Source organism: Psammomys obesus, unplaced genomic scaffold (genome assembly GCF_907164565.1).
Source record: "Psammomys obesus unplaced genomic scaffold, mPsaObe1.curated_primary_1811, whole genome shotgun sequence".
In the NCBI taxonomy this organism is placed as follows: Eukaryota; Metazoa; Chordata; class Mammalia; order Rodentia; family Muridae; genus Psammomys; species Psammomys obesus.
The window spans coordinates 10,840,691-10,862,775 of record NW_026596039.1 but is presented as its reverse complement, the minus strand read 5'-3'; the positions used below and the strand labels follow the sequence as shown (position 1 = coordinate 10,862,775).

The window sequence follows — 22,085 nt, the reverse complement described above, 5'->3', positions numbered from 1 at the left end:
ACACACACACACACACACACACACACACACACACACACACACACACTCACACACACACACTCACACACATATATACACACCTACCCATGAAATTACATACTACAGGTTTTCCCAAAGTATCTTTCCTACCTGCAGGCTTTTAAGTTATTAAAAAACAATAACTGAGGGGCTGGAGAGATAGATGGCTCAGCGGTTAAGAGCACTGCTTGGTCTACCAGAGGTCTTGAGTTCAATTCCCAGCAACCACACAGTGGCTCACAACCACCTATAGTGAAATCTAGTGCCCTCTTCTCACGTTTAGGTGTACATGCAGACAGGATGTTATATACATAATAAAGAAATAAATCTTAAAAAAAAAACAGTAACTGTAAAATATTAGGAATTAGTTTTTAAAAAATACCCATGCATTATAAAAAAAAATTTATACCATTTCCTTTGATGGATTATAAAGCTAAATGCTATCACTAATATTCTCCTCAAAAGTTTATCAACTCTTCAGTCATCCCTTTAACACTGTGCCTTCTGAAACTTAATGTGAATAAAATAAATCATTTACCAAATGATTTCAGTTTGGTGGGTAATTCTCCAAGAACGGAAAATGCCAAAAGGACAGAACTGATGGATGGCAGAGGCATCATCTCCTCTTTCTGAGGCTGTTCAGTGCACAAATGAAGTTCTGTTTGTAGGCAAGATTCTAAGCTGCTGGTGTCTATGAAAAGAAGAAAAATATCAGCTGTCTCAGCAACACACAGCGATCACATCCTCACAGCACTTCCTCGACTGAGATTCCTAAGGACAGTTTCATCACAATATGCTTATAATACAGTTAACTGTGACATACATGCCCTATGCACTGCTTCCAAACAGAAAATGCTTTATGTCCAAATAATCAATTTTAAATGCAAAAAAAATGGGATGATGTGCCAGTAAGAAATGCTACCTAAATATGTGCAGAATGACTAGGAGCAAGCAAAAACTAAAAAATGAGCTCTTTCCGAGACCTCCTTCCACATACCAGCACCAACAAACCAGTTTAACAGGTCTAATAATGAGTGTGTTATTAGAAAGAGTTCAACACAACTGCCAGCGTCACTTCATCTGTAGTCTACAGATGGACAATCCCATCTAAAATCTTCTATATCATTTCTTTCAAAATTACAGATAATATGTAATATCTTATACATAGAAGGGGAAAAATGAATATAGGAAACAGAGCAGGATGGGGTTTGAAATACACTAAATTTCAAAATCCAACACAGGAAAATGTATGTCCTTTACATACTTCTTCCTAGATTTCATTCTAAGGTAAATAATTCACTAACATGAGCTCACTCTCCGGAATGAGAGAAGAAATGGGGTGGATATGATCAAAATATGTTATCTACATTGTGAGAATACATCATGAAATCTATTATGTACAATATGTTCTTTTATTATGCACAATATATACTAATTAGAAACATGAAAAAAAAACCTGTGAAAAGGGAGATCATACTAAGAGGTAGGTCTGAAGATTAATAAATGAAACACAGAAAAATGAACAGATTAATATGTTAGTAAGGGAATCGTTCCTGTTTTTTAATACTAAATATTTAGGATGTACTCAAAAGCCAAAGTGGTTCAGGCAGATGAAGCAAAGCAGTCCACCTGAGGTCAGCAGCACCTTTTGACGGCGGGAACTTCCACACAACCAGCTTCTGCCACTCTTCTCCGAGGTGGTAAAGTATGTTCTGCTTCTGTACGGTGAGCTCCATGCTGAGAGACTTCAGCATTTTTAAGTCAAAGCATTTTTTGGATTTTAATAACTTCAAGCATTCATGTGCCTGGTAGTAAAATGGAATCACTGTTAAACATTTCCCTTATTTTCAGAAAGAAATTAGAACCCACTTGTTGAATGACAAATGATAAAAGAGGCGCGAACATATCAAAAGCCACTAACTGCTCAGACTTCAAGGAGTGCATGCATACCTCTTCCAGGTGATGAGCAGCAGGGATGTATTTCTTCTCTGCTAATGCACTATTACACTCCTCAATAGCAGAAGAAAACTGAAAAAGATAAGTTTAGATTAGCAGGCACTTTAATTTCTACGTCTTATTGTTCTAAACGTCCACTTGGAAAATGTGAAACCACCATTTTGTTAGGGACCATCAGAACAATTAGAGATAACCTCCTCACCACCTAAACACTAAAGTTCCAGCTGAGCTTGCTTACCTCTTGCAATTGTTTGAGCAAATTCAGGACTACAGCATCTCTTTCCAGCTGCTGCTTCAAGTTTGTAAATTCAGCAGTTGATATGTGAAGATCCCGACAGACCTAATTCATTTAAAAAAAAAAAAAAAAAAGTACTTACAAAGGTGTACGTACTTTTAAGCCATTAAAACATTTATAACTTATCAATAAGCCTTAGTACTACAGTGGAATTTATCCTGAAATTTAAACACAGTTCAAACTGAAATAAAAGCACAGAAGATGATTAGACTGGGTCCACTTTCCCTAGATAAAAACACCATTCTCAGGTCAATGAAATGGCTCAGTTGGGTAAAGGTTTTTGCCACCTAGCCCAATAACCTGAGTTTGAGTGGCAGCATATAACATACAAAACAAACAAAATTGAATAAAGAGCACCCATTCTCATCAACATAATCCATCAAGTCACCTCTTCTTTTTCCTGTTTTGAGACAATCTCACAATATAGTCCTGGTTAACCTGAAATTCACTATGAGGACCAGGCTGATCTCAAACTCCTGGAGATGTGCCTGTCTCTGCTTCATCACCTTCTCTTAACATAAAGTAAAGCATTCAACAACTTGTATTACTACAAAGACATCCATATTGGCATGTGATTTTTCTTTTCTTTTCTTTTTTTTTTTTTTTGAGACCGGGTTTCTTTGTAACCCTGGCTGTCCTGGAAATTACTCTGTAGACTAGGCTTGCCTCAAACTCACAGAGATCCACCTGCCTCTGCCTCTTGAGTGCTGGGATTAAAAGAATGTGGCACCACCACCCAGCTGATTTTTTTTCTTTTCTTTTTTTTTAATATTGAGGAAAAACCCTCCTCTCATTCTATTCCAGTCCTTCTATGCAACATTAATTTTCTCTCCTGTGTTTTAACCTCTCTGCTATCTATCTCATTCTTCGTTCACTCATGAAATAAGTAACTGAACACCTACAGGTGTATGGAAGGCTCTTCACACCAGATTTAAATACACTGAATTTTCCCACCTTTGGAAAAAGTGTCCTCCACTTGAGCAACTACCCTATTTCCCAACAGTTGCCTTTTTCCTCCCCTCCTTCACACAAACAAGCTTTTTCTAGCAGTGACACAGTTAACTGTCTTAATTCCTCATCTCAGTCACTCTCTATCTCACTGTAAAGAAGGTTTTGGTTCCATCAGTCCATCAAAACTGTCCTTATCAAAACACTTTTGATTTTTTACTGCTCAACCCAAAGCCTATCTAACCAATACTGAGCTAACACACTCCTGCTTTCCCTCCTCCCTCTCACTCATCCATGGTCCCATTCTCTACTGATTGTCCTTAGTTCTCTAAAATATCTGGCCATGTCTAGAGATTTTTTTTGATTGCCACACTAAAGGAGGGCAGCCATCTAGTGAACAGAAACCAGGGAGATGAGCATATACAATGTATAGGACAGAATTATTCAGCCCAAAATATCAAGAGCCAAAGGGTCTAGATTTGTTTCAGTGACCCCACAGCTTATGGTTCAGTTATCTTTGGCTCCTAAAGCATGCCCCACTCTCCATAAAGGTGGAAGGCGCTGGGCCACAGAGCACTACAGTACAAAAAGAGCAAGAGTCCTCTGTAAGCTCATGCAAAGGAGATAAGCTGTGATGAACAATGCAAGCCAACTTCACACAGGCCAAATTCAAGAAAGACACTTAAATGTCTTGAGGGCAGCTGCAGATTTAAGAGAATGCTATTAAAAGATGAAAGGGTGGTTGCGCAAAGTGACATAAGCCTCTAGTCTCTAATTTTAGCTTTGGGGGACCAGGAAGCTGGACAAGTGCAAGGCCAGCCTGGGCTACACATTGAACTCCAGGCTGGCCTGAGTTGCATAGAAAAACCCTATTTCAGCAAGAGAGAGAAAGAAAGAGAAGAACAGCATTTTAATTAGGAAAGTCAAAAGAATAAATTCTAAGCAGTATCTATTTTCATTTTCTTATGAAAACAATGAAATCCTGAGATTTTCTTTAATTAAAAAAATCCATTCAAATATAAGACAGTATTCTTACTAAGAAAAAAATTACAATAAGAGGAAATAATAGAACTAAGTTTGAGAAATATTCCTCATTTAGAATTGAAGTCATCCTACAATTATTTGGTTCAACTTTCGATTTATCAGCGAGGTAAATAAGGTCCTGAAATGTTCCACAGAATAGTCTTAGAAATCAAGAAGCTTAAATGATACCTCCCTAAGAAACTTAATTTACCCAATTCAACAATCTGTTCTTACCTCACTCTCTATCCTGGACTTCAGCTGGTCAATGTCATTAGACAGATTGTCCACCTGGGTAACCAGGTCCTGTGCGCTCTGCATGGTAGGCAGGAATTCACTGTACTTCTTGCTGATCATATTGCATACCTCACCCTATAATACAAGATAAGGGAAGTATACAATGAAGTGAATCAGAAACTTCATTAAAAATATACAGCGTCTTACAATGTTAGACCTTTATCAGTTTACCCATAACCATTTACCTTCCCGTCAGGCCATGGTTTCCTTCAAAAGCATTTCATTCATCCATAAGAATCCCATACATCATTAACATGTAGGGAGACAAACCCCCAACAATGCTCAAGATTTACACAGACTCTAGAAATGAGAAAGATGGCGTCAAAAGTTCCACAATGAACTAGATCAGCCTTTGTCCACAAATTTCAATCATCTACCTAAAGATGCAAATCCATAATCTGTATACCTTAATTTACTAATTTCTATCTTCTGGGTTACAAAATTTTAATCTTAAAACTCTTCAAATGATTAGAAGGGCCAAGGAGAGAGCTCAGATGGTAAAAAGATGCCACCAAGCCTGATGACCTGAGTTCAATTCCTGCGACCCACACTTTAAAAGGAAAGAATTGAATCCCACCAGTTGTCCTCTGAGCTCCACATATGCACCATGGCATACAGACATACACACATAAATAAACACAATTTTCATAAAGGACTGTCTGGGGCGGGAGGGGAATGAGGCTTTTGTATTATGCAGAAGGCTACATTTGAGATGGAAGGTAGTAGTGGGGGGGGGGGTGTAGAAATACCTTGAAAGTGGTAAAGAGATGAAAAATGGCAAAATATCGGAGCTGAGGGTGCAAGGAATATGCCTGCTTGGGGTACAGAAAGTAGTTCTCAGCTGACTAAAGATTCAAGTCTATGTATGAAGCAAATACGGAAAGAAGGCTCCACGTGCCATGTTCTCTTCCTAGACCATTAAAAAGTCATTTTTTAAAAATTTAAGCCACATTATAGAAATGCCAGTGGCATGAATACATAAAATAAAGAAAGCCATTTTTGTGTCATCAAGAGTTGTTAGGAAGCGCCTACCAAGCTTGCTCCCTTAATCCAGACTTAGTCAGGTACACGTCATATTAAACGAAAGCCAATAAAGAAGTCGCTTGCCTGGTAACACTAACATGAAGTGAAACTGTGGCTGTGAGCTCCAAATCCATGCAGGTACCAGATATGCTCACCAGCCCTTAGCATGTCTCAAGTTCCGTTCGTGAATTAAGACCTTTATAAACATATTCAACCAGTTAAAAGAAAATCCAAGGCGAATGGCGCGATTTTCCCAGAATTATTACATTCATCCATAAATGGATAGAGATGAGCAGACACACATGGGGTGACTGTCCTGGCTCTCTGGGCATCGGGGCTTCCCTCCAGGGCTCCGCAGGTTTCTTCGGTCTTCTTCGTCCCCGGCTCACTCTTGCCCAACGTAGCCCCACTGCCCACCACCGCACAACTACAGCCCTTTCTCCTCACAGTCTCAGGAACTGGTCTCCGGCCGCTCTGTGGCCGCGCTCCAAGCAGTCCATACACTTCCTAGCCCCGGAGTCCAAAGCTCCGCACCCGGATCTCCCCAGCTGCAGCCGCCGGAGGCCCGCCCTCACCTTGATCTCCTCCACCCGCCGAGTCAGGCGGCTGATCCGGGTGCCGAGATCCTCCTTCTCCAGGCTCCCGGAGTGAGACAGGACTTCCGTCACGAAAGAGGCCATCGCCACGAAGCGTACCCACACCAACCGGGTCACTCCACAGCTCCTGTCCCGCCGGCGGCCTCACCGCATCGCCTGCCGGGAAACTGAGCCCCACGGGGGCCGGCCCTGGCGCACAGGCGACAGTCGCACTACAGTTCCCAGCAGGCGCCGCGCCGTCTATAGTCCGGGGTTTCGGCCGCTTCTGGGAGCCTCCAAAGTGCGCAGGCGTAATCCGCTCCGCTCTTGGTTTTCAAACGTCTGTCAGTTCCCGCCCGTTTTTTTCTTTTTGTATTTTGGTTTTGTTTTGTTTGCACTAGAAGTGCGGAATGTTTCATATAGTAAATCCTTTGTGGCCCTCCCTATACTTGGTAACGTTTTGCTGTGAATTATCTAGCCCGGTACTTACGGAATCATCTCGATCTTTTTTGTTAGATATTCATTCACTGGGTGCAGCAGCTGACTTGAGTCTACGCGAATTTCGCCCTCTGGAGTTGTGCGAGAGAGTGGCATCATCTCATAACTGAAAGGCTCCCCGCAATTGCACCTTTTTTATATTGTTTATTTATAGTGCCTCATACTAAGTGTATTTATTCATACGGATAAGGCACACATTCATACTTAGTGTAACGGTACTGTGTGTAGTGAAAACATTCTTATGTAAGACCTTTTTTTCCTTAAAATTATGTAGAAAAGTTTTGACTGCGCCCACGAAAGTCAGAAGTCAATAGCTACCCTGAAACCGGACTTACCAATGATGTGATCCACCACAGCGTAGACGCTGGGAATCGAACTCACGTCCTCTCTAAGGTCACCCAGTACTTTTAGCCACTGAGCCATCTTGCCACCCCTAAAACAAGATTCTTATCACTTCCCATCAGAGACTACAAATAAATTTCGTCAAAAGCATTTTATTGTTTAGTTTTAAAGTTTTCGGAGATTTTTTGTTTTAAGAGATGGTCTCCATAGCCCAGGAGGGCATCAAATTCACAGCCTGCCTCAGTCTTCATACTTGTTCCACTATGTCCAGCTATCCATTGGTTTGTTTTTTTTAAGATCTATTTATTTATTTCATGTACATGAGTGCTTTTATCTGAATGTAGATCCGCATGCCAGAAAAGAGCAGCAAATCATATCATAGATGGTTGTGAGCCACCATGTAGTTGCTGGGAATTGAACTCAGGATCTCGTGGAAGAGCAGCTGGCATTCTTAACCGCCAAACCATCTCTCCAGACTCTATCCATAGCTGTTATGTTATGAAACAGTTAAAAACTGTTTCATTATTGAGGGTCAGGAGAGTGTTATGCACAGATGAAATCACTTACAGTTCGCCTTGCTGTTGTAGGTTATTAATATTTATTATTGATTTATTTTTTTAGTTAAGCAGTGGTTATTCCTAAACCAGCTGTATACCCAAATCACCACACTGAGACGAGGATTGCCCACAATGCTGGGCAATAGTTATTCCATCCTAAACCTCTAAGTCCCCATAGTTTCCTACCATTCACATCTCATCCATTATACTTGCTTTCAGTCATATCTTAGGTCCTGTTTATCTCCCCTTATGATCTGAAATCCTCTCCTGCTGATCTCCCTCTCCTACTACTCCTCCCCTCCGGACTAGGATGTCCCAACCTATTCTCTCCATTGTTCAGCATTGTGGCTGGTTGTTCTATTGACAATACAGAGAACAAATGGTGGCATGTTTACACAAACTTGAGACAGATGATACTTAGAATAAGCATCACAATGCAATGGCCGGATTGAAACCAGATGCCGGAGAGGGGTAGAGAAATCAGTATTTGAATGAATGAGAGTAAATTGTATACATTCCACAAGAAGATTATACCAACAACTTGCAAAAGAGACTGATGAGCCTAGAAAGCTTTATCACTATACTCTTTGAGGAAGACGGTGTGTACCCTTTAGAGCATCTTGTCCTCATTTTTGTTAAGGGCACACAGAGCAAGCCAGGGGCTTACAAAAGCCAGATGGAGTGCAGTTTGCACGGCCATATCAAAGTTTAAAGTTAACAGAGACAGGTACAGGTGATTAAATCAGTAGGGGTTTAGAACAGATGTTATCGCTCTCCTGTTGCCTCCCACGTGCAGGCAATAAGACCAACACTTTAGACAAATGTCATCTCCTCTCCCGATATTTCACCCTTTGTCCTAGGTTACTGACTGCAAGGAAAATTCTTGCACTGAGGACTTGTGGCCTTTAACATTCCTTTAACTACGAGATGGCTTAGTGATTAAGAGTACTAGCCTTGGAGAAAACTTCCTGAACAGAACACCAACAGCACAGGCTGTAAGAACAACAATCAATAAATGGGACCTCATGAAACTGAAAACCTTCTGTAAAGCAAAGGACACTATCATCAAAACAAAGCGACTGCCTACAGATTGGGAAAGAATCTTCACGAACCCTTTATCTGACAGAGGACTAATATCCAGTATATATAAAGAACTAAAGAAGCTGAAAAGCAGCAAACCAAGGAATCCACTTAAAAAATGGGGAACAGAGCTAAATAGAGAACTCTCTGTAGAGGAATATCGAATGGCAGAGAAGCATTTAAAGAAACGCTCAACCTCATTAGCCATTAGGGAAATGCAAATCAAAACAACCCTGAGATTTCACCTTACCCCCATCAGAATGGCCAAGATCAAAAACTCAAGTGACAACACATGCTGGAGAGGTTGTGGAGAAAGGGGAACCCTTCTCCACTGGGGAACCCTTCTCCACTGCTGGTGGGAATGTAAACTTGTACAACCACTCTGGAAATCAATCTGGCACTTTCTCAGACAACTAGGAATAGTGCTTCCTCAAGATCCAGCCATACCACTCCTACGCATATATCCAAAAGAGGCTCAAGTACACAAAAAGGACATTTGCTCAACCATGTTTGTAGCAGCTTTATTTGTAATAGCCAGAAGCTGGAAACAGCCCAGATGCCCCTCAACTGAAGAATGGATGCAGAAATTGTGGTACAGCTATACAATGGAGTATTACTCAGCAATGAAAAATAAGGAAATCATGAAATTTGCAGGTAAATGGTGGGACCTGGAAAGGACCATCCTGAGTGAGTTGTCCCAGAAGCAAAAAGACACACACGGTATATACTCACTCATATAAACATACAACATAGGATAAACCCACTAAAATCGGTACATCTAAACAAACTAAGCAAAAGAGAGGACCCTAACTAAAATGCCCATCCTGAAAGGCAAAGAGGATGGACATCAGAAGAAGAAGAAGAAAACAGGAAACAACCTAGGAACCTGCTACAGAGGGCCTCTGAAAGCCAGAAGAAGAAAACAGGAAACAACCTAGGAACCTGCCACAGAGGGCCTCTGAAAGCCTCTGCAAGCCTCTGCCCTGCAGACTGTCAAAGCAGAGGCTGAGCCTGATGGCCAACTGTCGAGCAGAGTGAATGGAATTTTATGTAAGAAGTAGGAAATAGCAAGAGCTGGAGAGGACAGGAACTCCACAAGGAGAGCAACAGAACAAGAAAATTTGAACACAGGGTACTTCCCAGAGACTCATACTCCAACCAAGGACTATTCATGGAGATAACCTAGAACCCCTGCACAGATGTAGCCCATGGCAGTTCAGTTTCCAAGTGGGTTACATAGTAATGGGAAGAGGGATTGCCTCTGACATAATCTGATTGGACTGCTCTTTGATCACCTCCCCCGGAGGGGGGAGCAGCCTTACCAGGCCACAGAAGATGACAATGCAGCCACTTCTGATGAGAACTGATAGTCTAAGATCAGAAAGGAGAGGAAGACCTCCCCTATCAGTGGACTTGGGGAGGGGCATGCATGCAGAAAGGGGAGGAAGGGGGGGATCGGGAGGGGAGGAGGGAGGGGCTTATGGGGGGTACAAAATGAATAAAGTGTAATTAATAATCATAAAAAAATTTAAAAAAAGAGTACTAGCCTTGTGGATGACCCAGATTCTGGTCCTGCATCAGGTGGCTTACAAACAGATGTAATTTCAGTTTTAGGGAACTGAATCTTTTGACCTCTGAGGGCTCCTGCATATACACAATGACATATATACACTGAGACACATGCACATAAAAGAAATAGTAAAAATAGTAAAATTGTTTCCATTTTGAAATGTATTGCATTTCAGAAGATATTCACAATGTATAGTACAAATCTTTTCTAAAAAAAAAAAAAAAATAGAGGTACAAGCCATACATGATGGTGGCATACACCTTTAACCTTAGCACTCAGGAAGCAAAGGCAGGTGAACATCTGTGAGTTTATAGCCAGCCTGGTTTACACAGTGAGTTCCAAGCCAGCATGGCTACAAAGACCTTGTCTCAAAAGCAGAAGTGTGGGGTTGTGCTGTTTTGTTTGGGGTGAGAGAGAGAGAGAGAGAGAGAGAGAGAGAGAGAGAGTGTGTGTGTGTGTGTGTGTGTGTGTGTGTGTGTTTGTGTGTGTGTGTTGTCTCAAAACACCGAATTCTCGGGTGGACATTAGTGGCTTAGGCTGTTTATTCATGTCCTTTTCTCTGCTTCCTGTTCTGCTATAAACAGGTACTGCTTTGATTAAAGCATCTTTCAATCTTTAAAAGGTACTTGTGAGACCTGACCTCATGTAGATGCTAACTCTCAAGATCAATGGCAATGTTGTATCTGGAAAACGATCCGGCTTATCCTAATAGAGGAAAGGGCAGGTAGTCCCTGCTCCCTGAGGAGAGACTGCAGGTCAGGTTGAGAAAGCAAGTGCTCTGGGATGGCCACGCTATCCTCAGAAAGCAACGTCCCCCAGCGCTCACATCAGCCACCTTGTGCCCTCTCAGCCTTACTTTGAACTCTAAATGTCGCTAACAATAAATGCCCAATGACAAAACATAACCTACATATGAAATTTCTGAAAACCTGTATTAGGTTCTTATTGAGGAATACTATATAGCAAGCTCTGTGCTAGGTTTGGAGACCCCAACATGTGAATTAAATGATCAAAGAAAGCACAGGGTCATTATTTTCAAAGTAAACGAGGGATGGAAAGGGCAGAGTGGGTGGGATTCCTTAGGGGAAATTACAAAATTACAAACAATTTTTGTAATTTTGCCTTTTGGAGAGAACTCTTGCAAGTAATGAGCCCTGAAGCTTAATTACTTCTTGAGAAAATGCAAAGACCCAGGATATATGGGGCTGGAGAGATGGCTCAGCAGTTATGGGCACAGGCTGCTCTTCCAGAAAACCTACATTCAATTCCCAGCACTCATATGGCAGCTTACAACTGTCTGTAACTCAAGTCCCAGGGGATCTGATGGCTCCTTCTTGTTCTGGGGGCACTATACTCAAACTCATAAAAATAAATAAATAGCTGGTCTTGGTGACAAACAAAGGCCTAAGCTCTATAGTTTGTAGCCAGCCTGGTTTATATAACGAGTCCCAGGCCAGCTAAGGGCTACATAATGAGATCGTGTCTGGAAAAAGAAAATAGTTTTGATTTGCATTTCCCTGGTGACTAAAGATATTAAACATTTATTTTATTTATTTTTATTTTTTGTTTTCTTTTGTTTTGTTAGACAGAAGTTTCTCTGTGTAGCTCTGGCTGTCCTGGAACTCACTCTGTAGACCAGGGTGGCCTTGAACTCAGAGATTCACCTGCCTCTGCCTCCCAAGCTCTGAGATTAAAGGCATGTGCCACCGATACCTGGATAAACATTTCTTTAAGTGTTTCTCCGTCATTTGTGTTTCACCTTTTGAGAACTCTCAGCTTAGTTCTGATTCCCATTTTGAAATTTGCTTTCTTGATGCCCAGTTTGTTTTTCTTAGTTCCTTACATATTTTAGATAGCTAATCCTTTATCAGATGTGCCTGACATAATGGTGTCCTTTATAAATAAGTACATTTTTAAATCAAATAAATAAGATGGAGAATAGAAGGCAAGACTGGACATAACTTCTGGCCTCTGCACACACACACACATGACATGTTTGCATATACTATACACACATACACAAAAGCACAGAAAGAGAACACACTGGTCAGACAGTTATGTCCTCAGTATAGTAAATTCCAAGTTTCTTGTGTTCTGCCATAAAGACAAGCTCTTAGCCATATGCTGGGTCACTGCTGCAGCTAGGAACAAGAGCAGAGCATCCAAGTCCAAGGCACCTCATTCGGTGTTGCACTGGCGTGTAGCAGCCGTGTTCCCTAATGTGCCACACACACGGTCAGAATGAAATGTCAGTGCAAAACTCAGAACCCGAAGTCTGGCATTTAGCCACACTGAGGAAGTGCAAATTACTTCCTTTCCCATCAGATCCTGTGGCTTAGAGGCAGCAACAGACAGAATGGAAGCTGGTAGGATTGGCATTATTCGCAGCTGCCTTCGGACCATCAGAGCTACAGCAGAGGGAGCACTTCTCTCCAGGAATGTTCTGGATCTAGGCAAGGAGTTACAGAAATTCACCTGGATTGAGGAATACTCGTTTTAAAATTAATATTTAGGGCCTTTCTGTTCACAAAAATATCAAATGACAAACTTATTAAATGTGTAAATAAATAAGAAAATTAAAAATTACCCACAAACCTAACATTTTAACAATGATTAACACTTTGTTTAAAAACAAACAAACAAACAAAATACAGACATGGAAGGGGTTAAAATTATTTTACATGTATGGGTGTCTTCCTTGAATGTATGTCTGTATACCACTTGCATGCCTGGTGCTCAAGGTGGCCAGAAGAGGATGTCAGATCCCTTGGAACTAGATTTATAAACAGTAGTAAACTTCCATCTGGGTGGTGAGACTCAAACCCAGGTTCTCTGAAAGAGCAGCCAGTCGGTGCTCTTAACCTTTGAGCCATCCCTCCAGCCACAAGAGAGACCCTTAAAGACAATGAAATTATGTTATCTATACTCTGCACCATTTGGTTACCTGCTTTCTCAGTTAAAGACTTCAGGCTCCACTATTAAATGATTATTAATATTTAACATTGATTCATATAATTATTAAGATGGCAGTTATTCCTTAACCAGCTATTTCAGAGGTAAAAGATACAGAATTCTGTTAGATTTCTGATAAGCCTTAATGTACGGGGGCTGGGCAGGTATTAACCCTCTAAGCTACCTTGACTACTTACCAGCCAAATTTTCCATAAATCCTTGTACATGTTTTCCATTCGGGTTGCTTCTCTCCATCATGCCAATCCTCACAGCAAGCTACTTTGGCTACATGCTTCTAGTTCATGCAAACCCATGGCCCCTTTCTCCTCCTCCTCTCCTTCTTGTTGTTCTTCTCCAATCCCAAAGCTCAGGATCCTTAGCTCTATCTGCCTCTCCTCTGTCTAGCCCAGGCTGTAGGCAACTTCATTAGCCAATCAGGGATAATTTTGGAGACAAGGTTTACACAACATCATTTTGGACATGAGGGAATTTGCTCAGAAAGAATAAGGATCTGGGGCGGGAGGGGCAAGCAATTAAGATTTGAATACACAGTAGCTCCAGATCAGCTTCAACACGCCATTCTACTTCCTGCCTGCTATAAGATAGAGCAGCACTCTTCCCACCCCCACCCACCACCCCTTTATGTCATGAAAATTTCTTCTGCAGGCTGAAAAGATAGATCCGTGGTTAAGATCACTTGTTCCTGCATAGGACCCAGGTTTGATTCATAGCACCCATATGGCAGCTCCCAACCATCCATAAATATAGTTCCGGTGGATTCTTATTACTTGGGTGCATCAACAAACTGTTGCAGGATATTTGTTAACATTGTGAACTCCAAGTTCGTAAACTGGAATGGGAAAAACCTGTTTCTTATTATAGTGTGGCTCAGCCCTAGCACACACCTTTAACCCGAGAGCTTTCTGTACAAAAGACTAAATAAAGCCAACCATAGGTCAAGAGGCAGAGCAAACAACCAGTTGACAGGCTGTGAAAATAAGAAAACACTGGAAGGAGGGACACTGAGTTAAAGGATATTTAAGAGAGTCTGGAAAAGAAAAGGCTTTTTCCTTCTGGGACATTTGCTGAGTAGGAAGGTTGACTGGGTGTTTCTCTGCCTCTCTGAGCTAGCAGGCTTTCACCCCAGCATCCAGTTCCCAAGTCTTTATTGGTAAAAATCAAACATTAGGGATTTTGTTTTTAAAACAACAACATACATGCAGGCAAAACACTCACACATATAAAATAAACCTTTAAAAAATTTTTTCTTTACAAAACCACCTTTTTTAGGTCAGGGTTGAATGTAGTGAAGATTGCTCTTGAACTATGTAGCCAAGAATGACCTTGAGCTTCTGATCTTCTGGTCTCTGCCTCCTGAGTGCTAAGATTACAGGTTTATGGCACCTCATACTGTGGTGCTAGATAATGCAGTCTAAGGCTTGTACTCCAAAGCATTCTACCTAGATAAATTCCCAAACCCCTACAACATCATGTAAAATTGTTCTATGTATGGGTGTTTGTGCACCATGTGTGTGTCTGGTGTCTATGGAGGGCAGAAGAGAGTGTTAGGGTCCCCTAGAACTAGAGTTAGAGATGGCTGTGAGCCACTATGTGGGTGCGGGGAACTGAACTCACGTCCTCTGGAAGAGGAGTCAGTACTCTTAACTGTGGAGCCATCTCTCCAGCCTCAAGATCACTTCTATTTTATCTGTCTGTCTATCTGCCTATTGTTTTTTTCTAGACAGGGTTTCTTTGTGTAACAGCTTTGGCTATCCAGGAACTCTCTTTATAGACCAGGCTGTCCTGGAACTCACAGATATCTGCCTGCCCCTTCCTCCTGGGTTCTGTTATTTTTGTTGTTGTTTTTTCTTTTTCTTTCTTTCCTTTTCTTTCTTTCTTTTTTATAAATTTCAGTTTATTCACTTTGTATCATTGCTGTAGCCCCCTCTCTCATCCCCTCCCAATTCTACCTTTTCTCCCTCATCTTCTACCATGCCCCTCCCCAAGTCCACTGGTAGGGGAGGTCCTTCTCCACTTCCTTCTGACCCTAGCCTATCAGGTCTCATCAGGAGTGGCTGCATTGTCTTCCTCTGTGGCCTGTAAGGCTACTCCCCCTCAGAGGGAGATGATCAAAGAGCCAGCCAGAGTTCAGACTGTCAGAGACAGCCCCTGTTCTCCTTTCTAGGGACCCCACTTGGAGACTGAGCTTCATACATCTATGGGCTACATCTGTGCAGGGGTTCTAGGTTATCTCCATACATGGTCCTTGGTTGGAGTATCAGTCTCAGAAAAGAGACTGGTATTAAAAAGGTACTGGTATTAAAGGCATGTGCCACCATACCCAGCTTCAACAGCAATTTTAAATGACTGTCTTATATTAGCCAAAATGTATAATTATCATTAACAAGCTTCAATGGATGTTTTAAAACAATTTTTTCTATATAGTTACCTAAAAAAACAAAACAAAACAAAACAACAGATAGACTTCCTTTAGATGAGTTCAGGGTCAGAGTCTATACATATTTTAAATTTTTAGTTACATGTATTCATGTGTGTGCATATGTATAGAGATCAGAGGACAACTTGTGGCAGTCAGTTCTCTCCCCTATAATGTGAGTCCTTGGGCTTGAACTCAGGTTGTCACACTTGGCAGCAAGCACCTTTACCCCCTGAGCCTTTTCATTTGCCTTATCTGTTTAGAAGTATAAAAATAACCTTGGAAAAGATCATGTCAAGGTCTATTTCCAGAAAACCATTTTTGTAATCTCGGAGTTGAGGAGTGATTTTGACTTTATGAATGTACTTATCAGGCACAGTGACAGCTTACTCTCTGGCTGTTGGCCTCTCTCATGGGACCCTCCTTCAGAATCCATCCCCACATCTTATCTTCACCCAACCCATAAATGCCAAACATGGCCAAATTCCTGCCACCTGTCTCAGCTGCTACACTGAAAACCAACACCAGAGACTTCTGCAAGCACGAGAGTCCACTCCAGGCTCCCAGAAAGTCACTGAGCTGACCAGTTCCTGAGTTCATCAGCCCCTCCCGCAGAGGGCCCCAACCATGGCCTGCAGCTTCCGTGGGAGAGTCCAGGTTGGAGGGCTGCTCCTCTCTATCCTTGGCTGGGTGTGCTCTTGTGTCACCACCATTCTTCCCCAGTGGAAGACTCTCAGTCTGGACCTGAATGAAATGGAGACCTGGATCTCGGGACTCTGGGAGGCATGCGTGAGTCAAGAGGAAGCTGGCACTGTATGCAAAGCCTTCGAGTCCTTTTTGTCTCTGCCCCAAGAGCTACAGGTAGCCCGCATTCTCATGGTGGCTTCCCATGGGCTGGGACTGTTGGGACTTCTCCTTTCTGGCTGCGGGTTGGAATGCTCCAGGTTTTGTGGATCCAGAGTTTTCCAGATGCGGCTATGCCTCCTGGGAGGGACTTTGGAGGCATCAGCTTCAGTTACCACCCTCTTTCCAGTCTCCTGGGTGGCCTATGCCACTCTCCAAGACTTCTGGGATGACAGCATCCCTGAAATTGTGCCCCGGTGGGAGTTTGGCGATGCCCTGTTCCTGGGCTGGGCTGCTGGGCTTTTCCTAGCTCTGGGTGGACTTCTCCTCATCCTTTCCACTTGCCTGGGAAATGAAGATGGGTGTTCTCCCTGGATGGCTGAAGCCACAGCCCCACCAGCCTATGCTCCAACAGAGGAATTCGGTGGTTCCTTCCACCTCACACCAAGACTGATGAACCAGGTTATCTAGAGCTAGAGATTGCCTAGAAATCTCTATCATAGAGCAATGGCAGTAGACTCCTTTCTCCTCCTTGTCCTTCATTTGATTTTTTTGGGAAGGAGTGGTGACTATCATATTTGTCAAAGGTTGATTATCTTGGTGATATGCATACTTCAGTTGAGAATTAAAAATCAGGACAGTATCTTATAAACATGTTTACCTCATTGAAATTTTATTTATATAGAAATGTTTTCAGTTGGGGGAAATGTTTCATGCTTATAATTTCAGCACATGGAGGAGTGTGTAAAAGAACTGAAAATTTAAGGCCAGATCCTGTCTCAGCCTTCAGGGGTGTGATCATGGTGGCTCTCACTTATGATGCCAACTCAGGAAGCTGAGCCAAGAGAATTACCCTAAGTTCATAGCCAGTTTAGGCTACTGTATTGAAATAATAAAAGCAGTAGTAAACCTCATAGTATTAATTATATACTTAACCACTTTATTATTAAGGAATATGTGTTACAAGGTTGGAGTCACCAGATAATCTGGAGTGAAGAGGCATTGTATGTTTAGCTAGAAACGTTGATTTGCTGGCAAAGGAAAATTAGTTATTGGACCATAACAGCGTCTAGCATGAGACTCTACAAGTGAGATTTGAATCATAATAAATCTCTGCTGCTTTTAGATCCCCAGTGTTCCAGGAGGGCACTGCTTTGTTTCTGTTACATGATGAGTCTGTGAAAGGTCCCTTGTTTCTCACTGAAGGTGATGGTCCCTGTGAATAGTAAGGTGTCCAACCTTTTTGTCTAGGACTCAGTACTGCTAAAACTAGCAAACTCAAAGTCACACTGAGACAAACTGGTCACTCTAGGATGGTTGTGCCTATTACCAACCAAGGTGGGCTTGCGTGTGTAAAGAGTTCTCAGCTCCACAAAAATACTTTATCATATGCAAAAAAGCACACTAAAATTTTTTGTTAGCTGGTAGAGTGCCTGCCTGCTTAGCATGCACAAAGTTCAAGGCCAGCCCAGGCTACATGAAACCTTGTCAAAAAGAGGAGATGGGAGGCAGACAGACATAGACAGACATACACACATAAAATGCGGGGATTTTATTGTTATTATATTATTTGGGGCTGTGGAGGTCCAGTGGTTGGAACATCTACCTAGCATGTAAGACCTTGGATTTGATCTCTAACACTATAGAATAGACACATTTGCCAAAGCAGCCCAAGCCAGCATCCTTTTACAAAAAGCCATTTTCCCAGGCTTGCAAGATGGTGAGTTACTAAAGACATTTGCTACTAAGCTTGATGACCCGAGTATGATCCCCAGAATCCACATAAAGGTAGAGAACTGACTCCAAAAAGTTGTCCTCTGGCCACTTACATATGCATTGTGGCATATGCATGCAACACTCCCCCAACGTCATACACACACAATAATAACAAATTAAGAAAAAAAAAATGATAACCAGGCGTAGTGGCACATGCCTTTAATCCCAGCACTCAGGGAGACACAGGCAAATGGATTTCTGCGAGTTTGAGGCCAGCCAAGGTTACACAGGAAAAAAAAAAAAAAAAAAAGAAAGGAAGAAAGAAATGTTTAAAAAAGAAATGGGTGTAATAGTGCACATCATGAATCCCAACACTCAAGGAGGAGAGGCAGGTGGGTCTCTGTCAGCTCAAGCTTAGCCAGGGCTACCGAGAAGCCTTACCTTAGGAAGAATACTCCCCAAGGAAATGGATACTGCACAAGTACAACTTCTCTCCAACAATGTTCCCTTCCTAATGAAAGCTGGGGCCCAGGGAGTCGAGTTTCTCTGGAAAGGCCCCTTCCATGAGCTCATCTATGAACACTGACATAGATAGAGGCAAATATCAGGATGAAAATACTCCTGTTATTTTGCATGCATCAAAACTTATTCTGTCCTTCTCTGGCCAGTCAGAAGACTGTCTCTGATGGCTGTTTTTTCAGCTAACCTTTTCCTCAATAGGTTCAAAGTTTGGTGGGCTGAGTGTCAATAAGAAGTGAGGCTCAAACATCCAAGGATTCCTGGTCCCTAGAGTGCCTGCTTCCTGGAACCACCACATACCCACCTGATCATTTATGCTTTCATTTAACAAATAATTATGAGCACTTATGATGTGATGGTGGGAACCAATCAAAAAATAAGACAAACTGCATCCAGGGTCTTCATTCAAAGAACACAGGCATTACCTCTCAAATCAGAGTAGCACCACACAATTCAAGATCACACAGGAGGCGGCTGGCAGGTCCTCAGGCTCACACTGGGCAACTAGAAGAAGTGGCAGGTGTTGAAGGTAGGGGTCGAGTTCAAGAGGAAGAGGAAGAGGAGAATGACAAGGCTGACAGTGAAGGATGGAATTAGACCTCGAAGGGCCATGGTAAACATGCTGTTGCCTTTCTCAGCATCACAGGAATCGGCCCACCAAGCATCAGGCCTGCAGAGACCCTGATCAGGCCCTCTGATTGCAGCAGTATCTTGCCCTGCTTTCATAAAGGCTTGTCCCTGTCACACAACTGGCTGGGGCTTAAGAGATTTTGAGTTCTTGAGAGGTTTAGGTAAGACCTTGAAAGGTTTTTCAGAGCAGAAGAGCAGATGTAACTGGTCATTTTGAATCGAAGCAGCATACCTGTGGCAGCAAGCAGCTTAGTCAAGACTTGATATTTAAGGATGCTCTTCTGGGCCTCATCCTGCTGCTTTACTAGATGGGCCACCTATACAACCTACCACATTCAAAGACTCGGAGAAAATCCTCCTTTGCATTGTTTAGCCCAATCTTTGCAGACAGCTGGTTCACCTGTGCCTGCTGGACGCTCACCTTAATCCCATGGCTGTAGGTGTTGATGACATTTGTTGTTTTCTATTGCTTTCTCTGCAGAGAAACGGACACAGACTAGAATACCGTTAGGAAAATATGCCAACTCTCCTTTAGAAGGACACTTAGCTGATAAGAGGGGCTGCAGCGTGCATGTGGTAACATGCCCCTCACCCAGGAGACAATCAAGCTACTCCTGAGCTGCCTGCATCCATGGAGTCACTGTTCACCCATTTCTATCCACCTGTTTTGAAGGACAAGTGAGAGTTAAAAACAGAACTAAGGAAATCTTTTATCACAGACTTGTAAATTGATCTCACTGAAAATACTTCTTGGGCTAGGGACATAGCTCTGACAGCTTGCCTGATAACGCTGAGTCCTTACATTCCATCCCCAGTAGGATAGCCACCCCAATTAAAATTAAAAAAAAAAAAAAAGAAAGAAACAACTTTGTAATTTCACATGGGAAGATGAAAACCCATGTATCACGTCTAAAGCACTGTTCTAAAACTCTCTAGCCGAGAATGGCTTTGAACTTCTGAGGCTCTGCCTCTACCTCCAGTATTGAGACTTCAGGCATGAGACAGCAGATTTGTGTTGCTGGGATGGAACTCACGGCTTCGCCTTATGTGTATGAAGCAAGCGCTTGATTGACTGCAGAGCCACAGTGGCCTCAACACCAGGAGACTCAGCCTCTAGGATACCTACTTCTTGTGGCCAAGAAGATAGCAAAGGCTGAGGGTCTGAAAGATGGTCTGTCTCTCATGTAGCGCTATTTGCTTTACCCCATTAATGTATCTAACCTTTCTTGAAATGTGTAGGGTAAAAATGAGCTTAAATGACTCAACTTTTCCCCCCCTGCTAATGATTTAATGTGCTGGCACTTGAACACAGGGCCCTGAGCATGGCAGGCAAATGTTCTAACACTAAGACAAATCACCAAGTTTCTTTGGTTTGGTTTTGAGACAGTGTTTCCAATGTACAGGCTAAACCTGTGAAGCCTTGGCTATCACAGAACTCAAGGGAAGCGGCTACCTGCCTCTGCCTCCCAAGTGCTGGGATTAAAAGTGTGTGCTACCACTGCCTGGCAACTAACAGCTCTAAAAGGAGCTATCAAACTTGCAGTTCACTTTGTCTTCACGGCACATACTAAGGTGAAACTCCCAAGTACTTCCTCCATCTTTCACACTGGCTTCTTCCTCCTCTCATTCTTTCACCCTCAGCAGTCTTGTTCCCAAACCTTTAAAAATGCCAAAGTATATGCCTGTAATCCTGGCTGCTCAGAAAGCTGAAGTTAGAAGACCTGAGATTTTGAGGTGAACAGAGCCAACACAGATTCTGTCTCAAAGAATCAAGAGCCAGTGATACGGTTTAGTGGGTAAAGACACTACTCAGCCTCAGCGCAATCCTGAAAACCCGCATAATGGAAGGGAAGGAAATTAACAACTAGCACAGGTTCACCACTGGCCTCTGGCATGCTGTGGCATGAAAACACCAGCGAAATAAAGACATGAAAAAAATTGAAATTTAAGTTGAACAGCTTATACTGCAATCCCAACATCTGAGAGGTGAGAGGGGAATGCTGCAAGTTCAGGGCAAGCCTGGTTAGACCCAGTGTCAGTAAGTTAAAAGCCAGTAAGAGTCCAACAAAACACAAAAACACTCTAAACCATAGCCTAAGAACTGCTAAGAAACCCTTACATGCTAATACATGTCTGTGCTCTCGGTATTTGGGAGATAGATACAGCAGGGTCAGCAGTTCAGGGCCAGCCTCTACCACATAGTGAGTTTGAGCCCCATCTAGGCTCTGAGTCGCTCAAAACTGAATACCAACAAAATACAAGCCTGAAACCTCAGTCTATGATACCCCAAAAGAGACACGGCTAAACAAAAAGTAGCTAACTATAAAATGAGAAATTGCATGTCAGCACTCCTCCTAGTGATCAGATTGAATCTAAACGATGTAGACTACTCAGCCACAGGGCGTTGTGTGTGGTGTTGGGAAAGACAGACGATAGGGCAAGATAAGGCTGAATGGTTAGAACTTGCTGCCATCCCAGCGGTTCTCAACCTTCCTAATGCTGCAACCCTTTAATACAGTTCCTCAAGTTGTGATGGCCCTAACCATAAAAGCTGCTATCTCATAACTATAATCTTGCTAGTTACAAATCATAATGTAAATATCTGTGTTTTCTGATGGTCTTAGGTGATCCCTGTGAAAGGGCTGTTTGACCCCCAAAGGGGCTTTGGCTCAAAGGCTTCAAACCACAGTGCTAACTGGGCTAGCACACAAGAGCTGGATCACAACTCTAGCAGCTTCAGGGAGTCCAGTATCGTCTTCTGTCCTCTGAGGGCACTTCACACTTGGCACACACATACACACACACTTAA

General features: G+C 42.5%; 2 protein-coding genes across 2 annotated transcripts in view; one reads left to right on the top strand and one right to left on the bottom strand.

Annotated features, from left to right (window-relative positions):
* Nucleotides 1-6,297, bottom strand: part of Zw10 (zw10 kinetochore protein) — a 22,751-nt gene extending 16,454 nt beyond the window's left edge. The window contains exons 1-6 of the mRNA XM_055622255.1: nucleotides 6,133-6,297; nucleotides 4,475-4,609; nucleotides 2,213-2,314; nucleotides 1,969-2,046; nucleotides 1,664-1,823; nucleotides 557-709 (exon numbers count right to left, since the gene is read on the bottom strand). Coding sequence (XP_055478230.1) covers nucleotides 557-709; nucleotides 1,664-1,823; nucleotides 1,969-2,046; nucleotides 2,213-2,314; nucleotides 4,475-4,609; nucleotides 6,133-6,237 — 733 coding nt within the window. The 5' untranslated portion in view covers nucleotides 6,238-6,297. The remainder of the gene's footprint in view (nucleotides 1-556; nucleotides 710-1,663; nucleotides 1,824-1,968; nucleotides 2,047-2,212; nucleotides 2,315-4,474; nucleotides 4,610-6,132) is intronic.
* Nucleotides 6,298-16,195: 9,898 nt separating this feature from the next.
* Nucleotides 16,196-16,882, top strand: Cldn25 (claudin 25). Its single transcript, XM_055622442.1, has one exon. It carries the CDS (start codon nucleotides 16,196-16,198, stop codon nucleotides 16,880-16,882), a length of 687 nt encoding a protein of 228 aa, XP_055478417.1.
* Nucleotides 16,883-22,085: the final 5,203 nt, after the last annotated feature.

Bases quoted from the DNA above. Each gene is read 5' to 3' on its own strand.
- Cldn25 (XM_055622442.1), top strand. From the start codon at position 16,196: ATGGCCTGCAGCTTCCGTGGGAGAGTCCAGGTTGGAGGGCTGCTCCTC.